This window comes from Phasianus colchicus, chromosome 5, assembly GCF_987193195.1.
Source record: "Phasianus colchicus chromosome 5, bPhaCol1.hap1.1, whole genome shotgun sequence".
Taxonomy (NCBI): Eukaryota; Metazoa; Chordata; class Aves; order Galliformes; family Phasianidae; genus Phasianus; species Phasianus colchicus.
The window spans coordinates 52,727,030-52,745,973 of record NC_143440.1 but is presented as its reverse complement, the minus strand read 5'-3'; the positions used below and the strand labels follow the sequence as shown (position 1 = coordinate 52,745,973).

Below are 18,944 nucleotides of genomic sequence, written 5' to 3'. Positions count from 1 at the left end.
GAGCACCTTAACATTGGCCTGATGTCTCCAGTTCCATGTAATGGGTGCATACCTGTGTGGTCCACTCCACCCATGTATACCTCACACAACTGAAGACTGCCAAGTATTAAACTTCCACAGCTATGTTACTGTGAATCTCGTTTGTTTAAGAAAATTTAAACAGTGATCCTTACCTTAGCTTGTCTAAAATATCCAACAACTGAAGACCTGGGAGAACAAAAAAAATGTATACATATTGGCTTTATGATCTACTTGGCACTGATCTACTATGATCTTTACTCTTATAAACACTTTTTGCAGAAACAAAAAGTGAAGCTATCCTGGATCTATCAATGTAGATTCATTCAAGATTCATTCAACAACTGAAGAGACCTGCAGCTCACATCTGCAGCTGATCTACTACTGATCGTCCCTCTGGGGTTACAGAGGGACACTGGCACTTCTAGGGCACAAGTCTTCTCATTCTAAAGTAGATGTCTAAAGCAAGTCAGATGAACTGTGTGATCAAATGTTCCTTTTTTCTCCACAGAAGGAAACAGAGCCTAGGCTCACCAGCACAGACGTGCACATTATATGAGGTGAATCCAAACTTCATCTCCTTTTGTGATGAATTGTAATATAATGAAAAGTGCCCACAAAAGATGGCTGGTTATAAAAATGCATTTGAGAATATCAGGGGGGTTGTGGGATGGTAGAAAAAAATCAAAGGTATGGAAGAGCATTAAATACATCTGGCTAAAGAAATGTTGATGAAGAGAATAAAGAACACACAGACACACACAAAAACAGGAGTCCAGCTGTATTATTTGCAGTTTTTGTCCCAGGCCCTCTTTAATTACCTTACAGGTACATCTGATAAAGATAAAGTCATAAAACTGCCCTGTGCTTGGCCATGAGAAACTTAGGTCCCACAAATATCCTTACCTATGAACTCATTTCGGATCTGTGTTCTTGTTCTTAGGTCTTCTTTCCCAAGTATGATGGCATTGATAGCACTCAGCAGTGTCACCATGTATGGCACATTATCTGTGTTCGACAGCTCATTCATTATGACACTGAATCGATACTGCTGGTTCTTCACGTTCTGTTAGTGACACAAGTGACATTTCTGTTTAGACAGTTCAGTAACAACTTCTTTAGTGCAGGCTCTCAATTAGGGACACCATCTTAAAACTACTCTCAATTTATGCCTCAGAGCACAATACAGGAAAATACAGGTAAAAGTAGCACTCATGGAACAATGTCTGGTCAGCAGGGGACATCTGTGAAACTCCTCCTGCTTTCTGCTAACTTATGTACCAGGTCTTGTGACCAGTGAAACCCATGGATGTGGCACCATCTACCTTGGTACTTTTCCTGGCAGAAAGAACATTCTTATTGGTAGTCCTTTCCCCAGAGACAAATCACAGAGCAACGCCTCTGGGCTTCTGCTGACCAGGCCAAAATTCCTACAAATTTCTTTGTAAATCCCTACTTCTCTTACTGATGATCTAAATGATGCATCTAAAATGATGCAAAGTGACCTTCACTCCAAACCCTTTTCTCCTCCTGCAGCTCAAAACTTGCCTTGTAATGGTCCAGGGCATCCAAAGCCAAACCATGGCCATCTGATGAGTAAATGCACAGTGCAGCCAGGAGTTCAAATACTTGTTTTTTCACCATGACATTAGTTGTGTCAAGTGCTGGAGGAGAATGAAACAAAACAAAATGAAAAAAAGATTTTTAAGAGCACAAAATTCTGAATCTCAGTGTCTTCTGCTATAAGGCTCATGGATAGGGCAGAAGAAAACCTGAAAGAGTGCAGCCAATACATGGAATGCAGGAAGAAAAATATCCTTATTTATAGATGTTCCACTCCAATAGCAGTATGTGTAGTAACTTCTAGTTAGTAACTAGCTCAGTTACCCCACTGGCTTTTTGGTGCTGCATGTAGCTGTTCACCTCTTCCAAGTACCAGTGGAAATGCTATAACAGCAGCCAAGATCTCAGCACTTGCTGTTATGCGTTTTATTTCCAATTTTCACATGTAAATGTTTTCTAGAACAGCAGATGAACCATTTTCCCCAATTAATGAATCTTATTTTTAGTGCAGAATCACTCAACATGCATATCAAATAGGCCATTTGTTCTCTCCAGTCCCCATACATTCCCTTTTCTTCCATTACTCTCTCTCTATGAGCCCTTGGAGGTGAGAGGGAATGGATTAGGTTATCTTATTTTTGTGTTTATTGGTGCACAAAGAAGCCAGACTGCTGAGAAGCCCAGGATATCCCATTGTCTTTCACAGTACAATAATGCCAATTCTGTATTTCACACTGGTTAAGAAAATAGAGCGTGGAAGAAAAGAGGACTTGAAAACTATAGAGAGGAACAAGCCATCTTTCAGATTAGATGCATTTTAATGAGCTACTAATAAGGGTATCCAGGTACAGCTGTGATCTCAGCTCTGTGGAACAACACAGAAGTTATCATTCCAGCCCCACTGCCAAGAAGTGCCATACAAGCAAGCTTGAGGAGATGCCCTGAGAAGTTTTCTACCAAATGAATGGCAGGAAACATCGAATGATGTTATATCCCATTTCCTAGAAGGAAAAGACTGGGCAGCATGGAAAATGGACTCTATTAACATAGAATAGTTTGAGTTGAAACAGACCTTTGAAGGCCATCTAGTCCAGCCTCCCTGCAGTGAACAAAGACATCTACAGATCAATCAGATGCTCAGAGCCCCATCTAGCCTGACATTGAATGTCTCCAGGGATGGGGCATCCAACACCTCTATGGGCAACCTTGAGTCTAAAAAACCTCTTGAGTCTAAACAGTTTCACTCTTCCTCCTCATTAGAGGCTACAGGTCTCCAAACTCTTTTAACACCTCTCTTTATGCTCTTGGGCCTCACAAAGACTAATAGCAAATACCTGCTGAGAAGCTGGGCACTGGACTTCTCATAACCATGTATAGCCAAGGCAGTGCTTATTCCCAGCTTCTCATGAACTGTGAAGACATCTTTGCAAAAATGAGTGCATCTAAATGGTATTAAGTGGCAAAAGCAATGTCATTTCAGAACAGACTATTTTTAAGAGAAATTAATTCCATTAATCAGTTGCAATCAACAACTTCCAAGAAGCCTGGTGCAGGGCAAGAGGATAAGCAACAGAAAAAGCCCACACTGTGTGGCAGGAAGATGTCTCCTTACCTTGGAAGAGTTTTCTGACATAGCCCTCATTGCTCACAATGTATTCAATGCCTCTGTGGGAATTCATGACTGCTCTAACACAGTTAATGCAGGTGAGCTGTAGCAAGGCGTCAGAAATCCTGGCCACCCCTCTGCCAGACAGCCTGTCCAAAGCCTCCAGGAGGAGGTCCAGTCCACACAGCTCCAGGAACTGGACCATCCAAGCATCGTCACTGCTCTCCAGACGCTTCTTCAGCCCAGAGTAGTTCACCACTGATGGCATTTGCAGGAGACGGATGCACAGCTCCGGCTCTGCATTTTCCAGGTTGGCCTCCGACTGGTCAGTATCCTGGGGCCCGAGTTTCTCCTTCAGGGCAGCCCATTTCCTGTGGGCACCTTCCTTTTTGATTGACATCATGAACTGCTTGTCCTGAAAGAAAAAGAAAAGACAACATGAGAAGTCCAGTTGGGCTGAGTACCAACCCCACACCAGCAATGGTTCTCCTAGGGTCAGAACTTAAAGCACAACCGCAGAAGGTTCCTGCTCCTATACCAGCTCTCCTGCACGCCCAGCACACACTGGAACCAGTCCTCTTTTGAAGAAACTAAATACTTCCCCTCCTTACAACACACATTATATTCAGGCCCTGAAAACCCTGCAACTCTTAGCACCTCTAAGTCAGTAAATACAGCTTTAAAAGTAGTCAATTTCCACCAGTCAATAGCTACTACCTATTTCTGTGCAGTGAAAGGATAACGTTGGAAGCAGCATTATCAGCTCTGAACTCCTTACGCCCATTAAACCACTTTGAAATCTCACTGCAGTGGAAATGCTGTGCAGTTTCTAAGTATTTGTAATGGGATGTAGAAGTCATTTGAGCATATCCTGTTCATATAAGCATCCAATTACCCTGTCATTTCTTTCTTGCTTTTGTTTCTTTTGAATGATGCAGAGGTTAATTTTATAACACTCACTCAATCTCTTCCCATCTGCTGTAGCAGCAAATATGTTTGCTAAATGTGGTGCTTATGTGTGCTAATGTGAGACCCCAACAAGTTGCAAGCAGAGGGACTGCAGGGAAAGGCTATTAAAACAGCAGTACAGCTTTTTGGAGATGAAGGACATCCTTTCAAGGTCCATCTCCTATGGTCTGTCTCAGCAGCAAGGAGAGCGAGGAGTTGATTCATCACAGCGAAGGATCAAAGCCAAGCCAAATTAACCCTTTACACTAGATTTTATGTTTGAACCAGGTGCTCATTTCTCAGATCCTCAATGATTTAGGTTAGTTATCCAATGCAAATAATTTTCAAAACTAAATGCAATAGTTTTAAAAATGAATTACTCTCAGAGGGGACAGTTCTTCCACAGAAGGAAGACAAAGCTGGGGCTGGCCTGTGTGCTCCCAAAGCCAGCCATTAATGCTTCTTCTTTCCCTACTATGCCACCAGCAGCTTTGCTTCTCTGGGTTGGTGAGCCCACATGGAGACCAAAATGACCTAGGTGCCATTTATCCCCCAAACCCAGCACCTGCTAGACTGAAGGATTCCAGGAGAATCTTGCCCTTCATTACCAAATGCAGCACAAGAGCTTCTAGCTCTGCAGCCAAAATGTTTGCTTACTCATCCACAAGAGGCTCGAGAGCATGATTATGGACTTAAACATGGTTTTGGATGGATGCAAAGTGTGGTGGGATGGGATATCTGAGATAGCTCAAACAGTTCCCTCAGGGCAAAGGGTTGGGAAGCACTTCTTGGCAGGACACCTCAAAAAACAGCTCACAGCATTAAAGGCTGTGTAGAAGTAGGGTTGGAGGGTTTTAGAGTTGGCTGGATATGGTCACAGAAAATTCTAACACACTTCTGGAGCTGTGGAGAAACACTTTCTTGTCCAAGCACCCAGTTGGCAATGGCCATGACTGGAAAACGTGAAGTTGTGAATATACCATCTGAGAACATACTGTACAGCTAAAAACTAATAAAAAGGGCCACTAAAGGAAAAAAGAAACAAAAAAATAACAACTCTCCTGCCAAAGAATTGGCTTGAGTTTCTAAGATTTGTCATCGGTGTCTGCAGACCAGAGCCTACTCACTTTTCATTCTTGGCAAAAGTCTCATTGGAGTTAGTCACCTCCAGCTCCTTCTCTACTCCAGCTCAGGAATTTGGGCTAGGCACAATGCAAAGAAGAACAGAAATCCTCCCTGTCCAGAGGGAGGGAATCAAAGCCTCCTGCCCCCAGGGGTCCTCTTCCAGTTTCTGTTTGTCAAGACGGATCCACAGCCCAAGGCTGCATCTGCATGAGGCAAAGCACAGCCTATCCACTCCAGACCCTCCTTTGGTGGGCTCCCACAACTCAAGGTCCTTTGCCTTCCCTTTGACTCAGGCAATTGGGACTCCAGGCATTTTTGTTCCTATAAAAGCAATCAGCATGAAATCATGTGCTAGCCCCATCACCACCCCAATGCCCTGAGTGAGACCTGTCCCTATTCTTGGCTCAGCTGAAGCCCCAGCTCTTTGCTCTCCCCAGAGTGAAAGTATGCACCTACACCAAGCAGAGAATCTGGTTGCACAGCTGCTGACTGCAAGCTTCTTCTCTCTTTCAGTGACTTCTTTTTATACTCAATAAATCACCTTTTTATTTGCATATGACTAAACCTTTCTTATCAAACCAGATAACGTAACAGACTGGTTTTTTTCTCCCAGTTGGACAAATACATCTTTATATACAGTATCAGTTACAGAAAGTCAGAGAGATTATAATAGGATCACTGACCTTAAGCTTTGCTGATTTCTGAAAATTAAGCTAGCCCAGTGCAACAGGAGATAGGAAATACCAACAGCGCATCCTGTTTACCAGCAGAGTTGTCCTAAATCATCCTTTCCCCCCCAGCTGCCCCACACAGATGTGAAGAGATGAGAAGCAAACCCAGGCAGGTAAATCTCAGAGCAGTAAAGGCCTGAGCTATTTTGCACTGAGCTGAACAAATTTGATTGATACAAAGAGAGTGTATTCCCTTTTCTTTTTTTTTTTTGGGAAAGACAAAAAAAAGAGACTGCTAATGTATATAACTGTAAAAATGAAATTAATTAGGCAGGAGCTGTGCTATATAAATGGAAAGAAAATAAATATGGAGTCTGCAACACCATTCTGCAGATGGTGTGATAAATCTGTTTACAAACAAGGATATGAGTGATATATTATGAATGCAGCATTTTCCCCTGTTTTCCATGAAGCACAGTATTGTGAAGCTGCACAGCTCTATCCTCAGAGGGCTGCTGGCTTCACCTTTTATTTCTGATCACAGGAGCTTACCAGCAGGTAAATGATGGTTGTGTAGTGGAGATAGATACGAGATTAAAATGCATTGCAGTGCAGTGGTGGAAGTGATGTCCCCAAGTTTTGGCTGGCAGCACAGTGCCCTCCCCATCTCCACTCTCAGGACAGCATCATTGCTGCTCCCTCAGACATGTCCTGGTGCCATCCCTGCTCCCTGCATTGGGACACCCACAGCTCACACTGGGATAAACGCAGTGACCTGCTGATCTTGCTTCTCATCTTTGGATCTGGGCTAGACCTGGTGGTGGGGAATGACATCTGCAGAAGTCTGAATGCAAAAGTCCTCCTGAGCAGTCAAATTTGAGGAGAGTCGTCATAAATGAAATGCTCATCCTCTTGCTCCTGGCAACAGAAACATTGGTGCTAACTGCTTAGATCATTGGGTTTGGAAAGCTGTGATGCTCCGCACATCCATTCAGCCTAGTCCTTTAAACTGTCTTCTTCCTTTCCTTCTGAATCAGATGCTTTTCTGCAACACTGTGTGCCCCTCTTTCCTCCAAATAAAAGCCAGCTCCTAGGGAGATGACATCTGTAGGGGATAAATCAGGGCATGTCAATACTTTCTCCACCCTGGGTTGCTGGAGAGAACAGAGTGCACAGCACAGATTTCAGTTTCGATTATTACACGCCTCCAGGATGTCATGGATCACAGCAAGGACCCAGGAGGACAAGAAAAGGACAATTTTTCAGGACAGCTTGATAGGACTGGGTGGGAAGGAAAGTGAGAAAAGTAACAGTTTCAGAATCACTCATTTTTTGGGAGCAGACCCAATGCCCATACTGCTCGACAGAGAGATGCTACTGGGATGAGAATGTCCTTTGAGGAGGGCAGACTCCATGCACTGCCTTCGTTAAATCACAGCTCTTTACTTCTCTCAACGAGACTGCTGCACACTCTTGGCCATAAGAAAAGCTCTTTTGGGGCTGCTCAGGCCCTCCCTCCCTTCTGTGCCTGTTCCTGGTGCTGGAGAAGCTGCTGTGCTTGGCTGCCTGCTAATGATAGGTTTTGCTTCTGGGTAGTTCCAGTTTTCACACCACTGCTGGGAATATGCAGAGCCTTTGTATTTTGCAACATGTCAGTCTACTCAGTCAGTATAAAGAAACAACATCCCAGCTCTGCACTTTCTACAAACACTTCAGAAAGCCTGATGGGTTTGTTCCTCCTCCTGCTTTCATTTGCACTATTGTGTTTTCCTGTGCGGTGTCTGAGCAGCTCGGTGCACGCCAACTAATGAAATCATCCTCCCACATGCTGAAAGAGTGGGGCACCTCTATTTTAGGCACAGTTTGACCCCTGGAGAGGACCAATTGCTGTCAGTAGGAACAAGGGGAGCTCACGTTAAGAATCTGGTGGGAAGGTCAGCCATGCCAGCCAGAGACAAGATCTGCACAACAGAGGTGGTGGATGCCCTGTCCTTGGAGGCACTCTGGTCAGGCTGGAGGGGGCTCTGAGTACCTGATGGAGCTGTAGGTGTCCCTGTTGATTGCACCCTAGACGACCTTTAAGGGTTCCTTCCAACTCAATGATTCTATGATTCTCTCTCCTGGCCAGCTATAAGCTACAGTATCACGTGATAGCTTGCAGAAACAAGTGGTTACTGTGTCCACTCAGAATGGATTGGCAATGATGGAGTTAAGCCAGGATTAACTACACTACTAAAAAATAATCACCTGTTCCTGCTTCTTTCCCAGCAAACAAACAAGTAAATAAATCATTAGTCTGCTGCAGGAACCATGCACAAATCACACTGGAGTAAGATGCTCAAGGATGTTTGTGATAGTATCTTCAGAGACACTGAAATTCTTATTTATATTTAAAGCTTGCTCTTGCTTAGATTTAAATGGGTTTAGAAAGAGTTACAACAGTAACACGGTCTGAAGATGCTCAGTAACCTATATCCCTTCTCCTGGCAAGCAAGGTTTAAAAGAAATCAGTGCAACAGTCAGAAATGGCCACTGCTACTGAGTAAACAGAGCCAGAATCAACACCTGATCCTCCCCTGTCTGCCAAACCAATTTTAAAAGCTTTTCCTGGCAGATGAGAGCCCTGCAGCATCCTCACCTGCTACCGCAGGTTTTGGGTCAGTGATGCCACATGGCAGCCAGCACCCATTCCATGCACACTGGGGATGCACTCCCACCTGTGCTGAACACAACCCACAGCATGATGCTGTATCCCATCACCAGGGCTTCCTCATGGCATCCCGGCTCTTTTCCAGGTCCCAAGGAAACTCTGCTGGGCTCTATGGCATGTCTGGAGCCACCACAGCTCCTGTCCCAGCAGTACCAGCACCATTTGGCATTTTAGGATGCAATTCATGAGGATGATTTGGTGGCCACATGAGAGGCAGAAACTGTTACCCAGCAACATGCAAAGCGCAGTCATAACTTTCTAAGATTCTCACGGTTTGCTCACAGCGGGAAGCTGTCAACCAAACAGATACTACAAGAGCCAAAAACCTTCTGCAATTGCTTTTTTTTTTTTTTTTTTTCTCCTTTTAAGCACCTCCACAGGAAGCCAAGAGGACAAAAAAATGAATTCCTACCTTGGAGCTCAAGCCAAATTATTCTCCAGTCTCTCTCACCTAAAAGGATCCTCTCCAAACAGCCCTGTGAGTCCACACTTCCCAATCCAGCTCGTGTTCTCTGCCAACCAGCCCTCAGTCATTAAGGTCTAAATCCCCAAACTAGCAACTGTCTGCAAATCACACACTGCAAAAAAAGTTCAACAGGATGTTGGCGTTTAATAATATGTAAATATCAGTCTGCCAAATGGTGCAGGCAAATAATTTTCCTGTAGCCTTCAGGAAAGGCATTTGCATGTCGTTTGTCACCCCCTTCATTCAGTCTGTGCTGGAGAAGGGGATCTGTGCACAGTCTCTGGGCTCTAAACAAAAGACATGGGGTGACTCAGAGCAGGAAAATGATCTGGCAAATGGTGAAAAAATATATATATAAAACCAGAAAAGAAGAAAAAAGTTGGCCAAGGTGGGATGGAATTGGCTAGGGTGGGATAGATAGAGAGCCATCCTTGTCTCCACCCTTGTTGGCTGCAAGGCTTTGTGACATTGGGTCCTATAGCACTGCAAAGTCAGCAAAGTGTTGGAGGTGCATAACTCAGGGGTGATGTCTCCTCTGGAGCTGCCCACCCAGCAGACATTATTCCATGTCAGGGTTGTGGCTTTAGGAATGCTACTTGTTCTGAGCTCTCCTACATCCCTATGCATCAGCTTGGTCAGAGCTCAAGAAGACTCTGAGGATTTTAATAACTCATTTTAATAGAAAACCTTTTCTGTTGTGCTTCTGGTCAGGTTTTCACAAAGCTGTGAAATGGCTGCATTCACTCTCTTGGGAGGTGCTCGCTGAGAGCTGGCTGTTATTGAGTAGTGAATATTTCAGCACGGCCCATGTAGGCAGTGGCCTGATGCCTGGCTCGTGGCAGCCATTATACTTCAAAAGCTGTTTTCTTTCCCTCCACGGGTCCTCCAACCAGAATAAATCACCCCCAGGATGAAGCTCCCTGCTTTAATGAAGAAACTCAGTGCTTGTGTCCAGGAGCACCACTGCACCAGTTCTGGCTGCATCAGAAATGAATCACAGAGCAGTTTGAGTTGGAAGGGACCTCAAAGACCACCTCGTTCCAACCCTTTGCCATAGGCAGGCTGCCATCCACTAAGTCAGGCACCAGATCAGGCTGCCCAGGGCCCTATCCAACCTATCCCTGGAATACACCAATCCACCTGTCCCTAGGCTCACATCCAGCTTGCTTTAAGGGAAGCCTTTGCCCTGTGTTTTCTAACTAAGGCAGTTTCGCCATAACAATTCAATGCTGAGGAAATGACTTAGCACAGTTCTCCGTCCTGCTGTAGGAAGCATTACAGTCTAAGATAAACATTCCTCCGTGATGGATTTTACATCAGCACACGAGTTTCACTTTGCTGTGCACTCCTGAGGTGCAGCTCCCAGCCCTTCGATCAGTCACTGCCCCAGCTACTGGGAGGAGATGGATACACAGCAGGACTGCAGAGAAGAATCAAAAGACAAAATCCTGCAGGAAAGGCTCACTGGTGTTACAAAATCCTGTTCTGGCAGCCAAGGGAAGGAATTTAAAGGGCTATCAGCTGCCATCAGGTTTCATCTGAACTCTGGACCTGCAAGATATGCCAGAAATGTTTGCTCTCTGAAAGGCTGCACTCACTCCCATGTAAGAAAAGAACAATAATAATAACAAAGAGCAGAAGCAGTGAAATCAGGCTACAAAAGCAGAAAAGCAGCTGCAGAACTACAGGCCTTCTGCAAGCCCCCAGCACTGATCCCCAGATCTGGCAATGGGGAGCAGCTCTCTGCGACCACTTATTGGGTGCCACAGCAAAGGCAGGTGAATGGGCATGTGCCTGTGGGGTCTCTGGGGGAAAATGAAGGTGCCAGTAAGAAATGCAGATAATTTGATGTCAGCGCCTGTCCTGTGTATGGTGATCCTCTGCCATGGGGCAGGCAGGTCCAGAGGAGCTGTGGGGGAGATGTTGGGGAGGACATCTCAGCACCCTCACAAGGAGCTGCCCTCTCTTCTGCTGGCTGAATTCTCTCCTCAGAAACTGAACAGATTATACCTCCAGCCCTCAAGACACTGACCTCTGGCTGCCTTTCTGCGAAATACATTAGCTGAAGTTGATGGTAAAGAGGAAAAAAAAAAAAAAAAAAAGGCCTTTTGAAGTAAGTATCTATCTGATGGATACTTCAGATAATGAAAATTAAGGACCATTCTGCTGCCAGCACGTGCATATTTCCTGGAACATAGTATCTAATGGGGTAGATCTATTTTAAATGTCAAAAACATTCAGTCCACAGTTCTTCTAGGAAGTTCCTATAACAACACACATCCTGTTTTGGGGATGGTGCTTTCAGCTGGGGAAGCACCATGAATTCCACGCTTCACTGAGCAGGAGATGACCACATTTTCTGCAAATAAATAAATAAATAAATAAATAAATAACCCTGCATCAGCAGTTTTACCCAGAGCAAATGGCACAGACCCATGCATGTGTCTCTAAAGGATGCATGCGCTCACATTGGCTACATTTTCAGCTACTTTATCTTGCATACATACATTGCAGTGCATGAGAAGGAAGGGAAGAGCTCAGCAGGAGGTTGCATGCACTTCTGAGCCAAAGAGCTGCTTGGATCCATGTCAAGGTCTGAGGACATCCACTAAAAAAAGCTATGGGGACACCAGAAGGGTCCTTAAGGAGGCTGCGTTTTTCCAGGTGTTCCCCACACAGATTGCAAACGTGACTCCTTCCTATGGAGACTGGCTTTTCCATTTGAACAGCTCATGATCCATGTGGCTGGCATTGCAGTGAGCCATCAGTCCAAGAGCAAACATCCTGAGTGCTTTTGTTTTGATAAGGCTGATCTCAGCCAGGATTCCTAACTGCACAGCAGAGGCACACACCACACACATTAAGGAGACTGGCCCCAGGTGCCTGCCTGGGAGCCATATGGCTGTGGATGTTACTAAGAGCAACTAGAGAACATGCCCTGGTGCTAATTCCAAAACTTAAGCATTTGAAACAAATCTGTGAATAGAGCAGGAGACTGGCTTAGCATTATTTCAAAGCTAATCACTCCAAACATCCCTTCAGACTATTTTCTCCATTGCTAGGTGAAAAAGTTTGACGTCTCTTTTATAAGCAGTAATCCCAGTGTACTGAATAGCTTAACCCCTTATTGCACTGTTTTGAGAGGAACTAAAGCTATCCCTCCTAAAAGCTCTTATACCAGTTCTAATCCTCATTCCTGTAATTAATGTGAAGGGATTTTAACATGCTCCAACCACCTGGAGGTTTGTGGTGAGATACTCTCATGATGGGGACAAAATGGTCCCATGATATATTTTAACATAATAACATAACCAGTCGTAACATAAATGTAGGGTATCTTACACTAACACTTTCGTCAATGATCCTTATAGGTCCCTTCCAAGTTGGGATATTCTATGATCTCTTTCAGTGTTTCTAATGAAATCATTTAAAACGCTTTAGCAACAAGGTGTTGATACTGTTGCTTTTTTTCTTTGAAAATAAATTACAGAATCATTATAGTTGAAAAAGATCAATAAGATCACCCAGTCCAACCCCATCTCTTCCTCACCATGCCCACTGACCACATCCCTCAGTGCCACATCTCCACAGTTCTTCAACACTTCCATGGACAGTGACTCCTCCACCTCCCTGGGCAGCTGTGCCACTGTATTACCACTCTTTCTGATAGATAAGTACACAACAAATGTTAGGATATCATTTTATATGCAATTAATCTCTACAAGGCTTGCTCTCACATTTGCTTACAGGTGTTACCAGAATGGAAATTTAGGAATTGCAGGCTTGTAAATCAATTCAGTGTTGCCACAGTCTTTTGCCCTACCTTCCTCCCAGCTAAACAGAGGCCATGTTTAGGGCTTGGGAATAGCTGTGTGAGTTCAGTGCACTCCCAGTAATAGAAATAACAAAACCCAGAATTTATCCCCAGGCTTCTAAAAGAAACCTCAGGAACTGGAAAAACACAAAATAACTCATGAATATTGGACAGCTTGTGCTGAAATTTGGAGCTACAGTGCATCAGTGCATAAACAGCACATGGAGCCAAGCAGGCTGGGGAGCAGCCAGCTGAGGAAGTGGCAGTGCAGCTCAACCAGGCTTTGGCTGCTGGGGAGCAGAGTGCCACATCACTGTGATGTAAAGCAGAAAGGAAACAAGTCATTAACGTCCATCAGCGAATAAAAACATTTGCTCCCAGCCTCACCTCCGTGGCAGGCTCAAGTTCACGCTGTTTGTCATGTAAGTCAGGAGCAAGACATGCTCACTTCACAAATTACAGAGCCCACTGCTGGTAAACACTGCAACCCACACTCACTTATTCCACGCAGACCTTTTTACTTGGGCTAGGAATGCTTTTCTTTACAACACTCTGCACGTGGTGTTAAGCTGACTACTCTAAAGGATTTCTTTTCTTTTAAATAGCAGAAATAATTAATCTGCTTCAGAAAATGAATCAACTCTTCCTGAGCTAGAAGCACACGGAGGAGATTGGCACCCTGGGGTACATTAAATAGAGCATAGCCAACAGGGTGAGGGAGATCCTCCTGACCCTTTGCTCTGGTTGGGACACATCTGGAGTACTGTGTGCAATTCTGGGCTCCCCAGTTCAAGAAAGACAGGGAACTGCTGAAAAGAGTCCAGCAGAAGGTTACTAAGATTACCGGGGCCTGGAACCTCTCCTGTACGAGAAAAAGCTCAGAGCCTTGGGACTGTTCAGCCTGGAGAAAAGAAGACGGAGACGGGATCTTGTCAATGCTTATAAATATCTAAAGGGCAAGGACTTGTGTTACTACCTGGGGCTTCCATCAGGACCTCACGCCAACGCTTCGCTCACTGCTTTCAGAGCACGCGTTGCGATGGCTGAGCGCAAAAGCAGGATGATGAGAGGCAGATAGTTTCCAGATAGAAGAAACCAGCACAACAGAAGCAGTGCATAGATAGCTGCCTTATTGAAAATAATGTGATTTTACTGCCAGAGCAGGGGGTAACAAAGTTATTCCTTAGCTGCGTCAACAGAAACAGGGCCAAACTGAAAATAAATAGGTAAACAGAATTGATGCCATCCTCTTCCGTTGCTTCAAGCAGGGGGAATGGGGCTGATGGGGCTGATGCCCATGTGCCCACTGCTCCCAGGGCTGGACAGGAGCAGACCCCATGGCTCCTGCTTTGCTTGACCCACGCCAGGGTAAAATCATAAACATTTTCCATTTAAACGAGAACTAAATTTAGGTTTTTATAGTGTCAGGGTACCTCCTTTCCCACAGTTTCCTGGAGCTATCCCAGTACAGCTCAAGTTCCCCAGCTCTCCTCTCTCGTTAAAATGTGACTCAGCTCTCCCAGCTGGAAGCACAGAGACCCACGCAGTCCCATTTTGGCCATCAGCAGCATCCCATCTTCACTGCTGCATTCACCATTATCTTGAAGGTAGCAGAAGGCTTTGGATGGGGGGGACGTGAGTGTCACTGAAGGTGTGTGTGCTCTAAGCAGCTATACAACCTGTCAGCTGGAGTTTCTCTTGCATCCCTTTTGGGAAAGTTCTCCTAGCACACAGGACTGACCAAGGACACCTGTACTACAGGCTCCAATGAAGCAGCACTGCAAAAAGCAAGTGGTTTCTTTGCCTTTAAGCATGTTCCCAAATTAATATCACATAACACTCAGATGAGTCAAAATAATGGTCATGGTAAGAGTAAACAAGAAGTCAATGCTAAATAGCACCACCTGGTGACACCCACTATACCCATACCAAGTTGGTTGTGTCACTATGCCAAGAGCTGGCAGATCTTCACTTGCCTTTATTTTTTTATTGGACACAGTGCTGGCACAAGGACCCCTCGGAAGTGAGCTGCTACTTTCTGGGTGCTTAAAACACCCTGGAGTCCATTGAATGCCTCAATCCTGCAGCTCAAGTGTCACCCACTGAGTCCCAGTCCTGCTGGCTTTGCCGGCAGCCCTTTATCAGCTCAGCAGGTTTCCCAGAGCAATACACCAAAAAATGCTACAGAGCTTTCTGCAAACACATTGCTTACTTAAGATTCTCATCGATTTGTAGCTTCAGTTTTTCCAGCACTGTGAAATGTCAGCACAGGTATCAAACTACCAGAAACAGCTGAACACCGTTGGTTACATCAAACAGAAAAATCACTAAACTGTTAAGCACAAACCCTCTCTCAAAGCTCTCTGCAAATCAGAAGGGATACATTGACAAAACAGCAGCAAACCTGCCACAATGTACAATCCCTTCTAACTGCAGCCACTCCTGCACGCCACAGGCGATGACTCAGTAGCTCATGAATTCCACACACCCTATTTGTTTCTACATTCAGTTCCACAAAATCGGCTCCTTGTCTACCGCCAATGACATCTGGTAGCAATGACAAGGCTTGTCTGTTGCTCAGTGGTTATTTTTTTCCTAGGAATAGAGATCCAGGCGATACGCAGCCTTGACTAGGAACCTTCCTCACACAAATGCGGTGACCCCTTTTTGCAAAGTGTTGCTTTTTGTTCCCCTCCTTGCTGCTTTTTTGTTCCCCTCCTTCCATCACTCCCTCACAGCTGGAATGGGAATGCTGTGACAAGACCCACACCTGAGCTCACAACAGCCCTACCAGCAAGGTGCCTACCTGCTGGAAGAAGGACAAAGCCGAGGCTCACAACTTAACCTCATTTTCTTCCTTCTCCCAATTTGGTCTTAGCAAGCCTGGGACCCAAGAGCTCTCAATGAAATAGGGAATTGCCCGCTTGCTTTGTTGAAGGTGCAACGCTGAGAAACACTGCAATAATCTTGAGTTTGGCAGATAATACAGAAGGATAGAATGGATTAGGTCAGAAGCACCTAGTCACACTCATCCTGAGGCACTGAGCATTCTGGGGAGCCTTCCTCCTGCACAAGGGGCATTGGGCTGTAAGGCTGCACCGAGCTGCTGCACATTTAGTCCATTTTCACCTAGTTAAATAAAACAGTGCACACAATGTTACAGTGTTAGCAAATGGAATGCAGATATCTCTTTATGATGGGCTTGTTTGCATCTGCCCACTGTGGCATTTTGCACTGTGTGGAGCTGGATTTACTCGGCGCCGCTGGGCAATCCTATGAGTTAACTGTGTTGATTCAGCGGGTGCTACTTCCACTGAATCATTATTGATAGATCTTACTGCAAATAGTAAGGGCAAGGATTTAACTGGGAACTCAATCTGAGCTCGGATACAAGCCCTGAGACTGTCTGAAGTTGCATGACTTGCTCCAGCTCTATGAGACAGGTTAGTGGGCATGGTGGTGATGGGTTGGCAGTTGGACTAGATGATTTTGGAGACCTTTTCCAACCTTAGTGACTCTATGTTTGCTGCCTAACCTATTGCACTGCATTGCTATCCACTGCCCAGCTCCTTCCATCTCATGGCTGGTTACTCTGCAATGATGGATTAATAATCCTTCATCAGCAGAATAATTGTTGCAGAGAAAGTATATAATTGGAGATATGGAAGTAAATGGTGGGGAAAGAGGGACAATATGCAACTGAGTTTGCTCTGATAAGAAAAATTTTCTACATGGTCACTCTGAGAAATCTATCATGCGTAGCTGGCACACAAGGAAGGGGTAGGGTTCAGTTTCCAACACCTCTGAAGCACAGCCACCTGCTGCACAGCTTGCAGCAAAGCTGGGAGCCAAGACACGGAAGGTGAACAATTGCAATAAGTACAGTACATATCTGCAGGGAACAGACAGCCACTCATGTGGAAGGAAGCAGTGGGGAGGTCAGCACTGAAAGTGGGAGAGACCCTGTCCTACCTTCCTTTACAGCACTGTCATGGGAAGAAGCAGGAAAGCAGGAAAGAGCTGGAGGAGAGCAGTGCAGAGCATGGGGATATGCCATAAAAGTTGGATTGATAAGAGGGCTGGAGTAAAAGATCTGCGTGCAGAACACACAGGTCAGGGGAACACCTGGGGATGGCAATCTCAGCTTCCCATTCCCATTACAGGACTGAAAGAGCCCAAGGAGGAAGTTTATTGCAACGCCTACTGGAGAGGGATTTATCTCCAGATTAGGAGTCATGGCACGAGTGGTACCCGACTCACCCTGCAGTTCACTCACATCCTTTCAGAAGCCAGACACACAGCATGGGGCTGCTGGGGACCCGCAGTAGCTGAAGCCTGTTTTATGGGAGCAGACAGCAAGTCCTAGCTTGTCTGCCACTGTACAACGCAAAGCAAGCAACTATTTCTATACTGATAAGAGAGGAAAAGAGCACAGTAAGGAGAACTAAATAATCACAGTGCCAATATAAAGTGAGAGAAAGATATTGGAAGAAATGTTATATTATCTGTTCAGCAAAGTTCTGAAACATGCCCTTCCCAGGAGAGCAGGGAGAAACGAATCACAGCGGTGTGCAATAAGGTGTAATATCATTCGGTGCTCAATCTGCTGACCTGCCAGGTCCCTTCCTGTCCCACATTCAGACGATCTGTTACACAATGGCTCTTGTACAGTGCTCGCATTTTTTGAAGCAAAATTCTTGGACAGCAGCCTGGAGGGGGATTATTCACTTACAACAGCACCAAAAGGCATTACCCAGGCTCCCAGCTGCCTGCAGCTCCCTGACGCCACCTCAACTTTGGCAGCTGCGTAGTGGAAAACCAAACTGATGTGGATGGAAGAGAAAATGAGATTAGCAATGAGGGAGCTTAGGCTGTGCTCCGTTGGATGGCTGCGACCTTACTGCAACTCGGCTGACTCCAACTTTTCTTTATAACCGACTCCAGTTAGAAGTTCCCCCACAGACAGCCGGGGGAGTAGTACAGCCTGCAATGTATGCTCAAAGCAATTCCCAGCCCCAGCAGGCTGATGCACAGCTCGCAGCACCGTTTTTGGGCACGATTTTGGGGTACTTCTCGCAGATCAGAGTACCCCAGCACGCCTACTCCGCCCCCAGCTCGCCGGAATTTAGTTCCCAGTGCTGATGTTGCAAGAAAACACTTCATCAGCGCAGAGCTGTTGAGCAAAAGGGAGGACGTGGAACGAGGGAAGTATGCAGGACTTGGGAAACCCTGCCCAAAATCCGAAGAATGCTTCAAAATAAAAGCCGAAAGCCGGGACAGACAGCGGCTGTCCGCAGCCCCAGCGGACCTCATCTCACACCTGCTGCAATCCGGACCAACCCACCGCAGCACTGCGACCGGCCCGTGCCGCCACCTCCCCGCTCCATCACCGGCGGTACGTGGAACGGAGCACCCGCACCCCGCGCCGCGTCCCATCCCCGCGCAGAGCCATCGCACCTGCAGCTCCCCCGCGGCTGAGCGATGCCTCCGACTGGGCACGGAGGGATTTCCCCTCACACCGCCTTGCTCACAGCCCATCTGGTTCAGGGAGAGGACTCCCGACCGGGCTGCGACACACGGATAGGAATTTCAGCTCAACTCCTCTCACTGGCTCCTACCGAGCATCCCCCCCCCCCCCCCGGTCCCGATGCTCTTACCGCGGCGGTCTCCTGCGGACGGGGGGCGGCGGTCGCGCAGCCTGCAGCGGACAACCAACCTCCGCCAGAGCACGAACCCGCCGGGCTCTGCCCATCCGCCCGCCGCGGCGGCCGCGCCCGGTTTAGAGGCGGGGCGGAGGTGGTGCGACGAGGGAGGGTCCGCTCCGGTCCTGGTGGGGAAGTTTGTGGAGGCTGAGCTCCTCCATCCTGGCCCTGCTCACGGCCGGGACCTCGGGTAGGGAGCGTGCGTGCCGGTATGTGCTGCTGGGCTGCTTCCTTGCTATGGTTGTACAGAGTAGAGGGGTGGCTTTGCGTTGAGAATCATGGAATCATAGAATGATTTGGGTTGGAAGGGATCTTAAAGCC

General features: G+C 46.3%; 1 protein-coding gene across 7 annotated transcripts in view; it reads right to left on the bottom strand.

Annotated features, from left to right (window-relative positions):
* The window catches only part of LOC116228803 (inverted formin-2-like), a 38,123-nt gene extending 19,420 nt beyond the window's left edge, over positions 1-18,703 (bottom strand). For 2 of the 7 annotated variants that reach the window (XM_090141723.1, XM_090141724.1), the window contains exons 1-6: positions 18,579-18,690; positions 17,453-17,630; positions 3,194-3,602; positions 1,567-1,682; positions 925-1,084; positions 174-207 (exon numbers count right to left, since the gene is read on the bottom strand). In XM_090141723.1, coding sequence (XP_089997849.1) covers positions 174-207; positions 925-1,084; positions 1,567-1,682; positions 3,194-3,602; positions 17,453-17,630; positions 18,579-18,673 — 992 coding nt within the window. In that variant the 5' untranslated portion in view covers positions 18,674-18,690. Of the gene's footprint in view, positions 1-173; positions 208-924; positions 1,085-1,566; positions 1,683-3,193; positions 3,603-9,053; positions 11,491-12,657; positions 13,031-17,452; positions 17,631-18,378; positions 18,524-18,578 lie in introns of those variants that run through there. The other 5 variants (XM_090141722.1, XM_090141727.1, XM_090141725.1 and 2 more) reach the window with 5 other exon arrangements.
* Between the last annotated feature and the right edge of the window lie 241 nt (positions 18,704-18,944).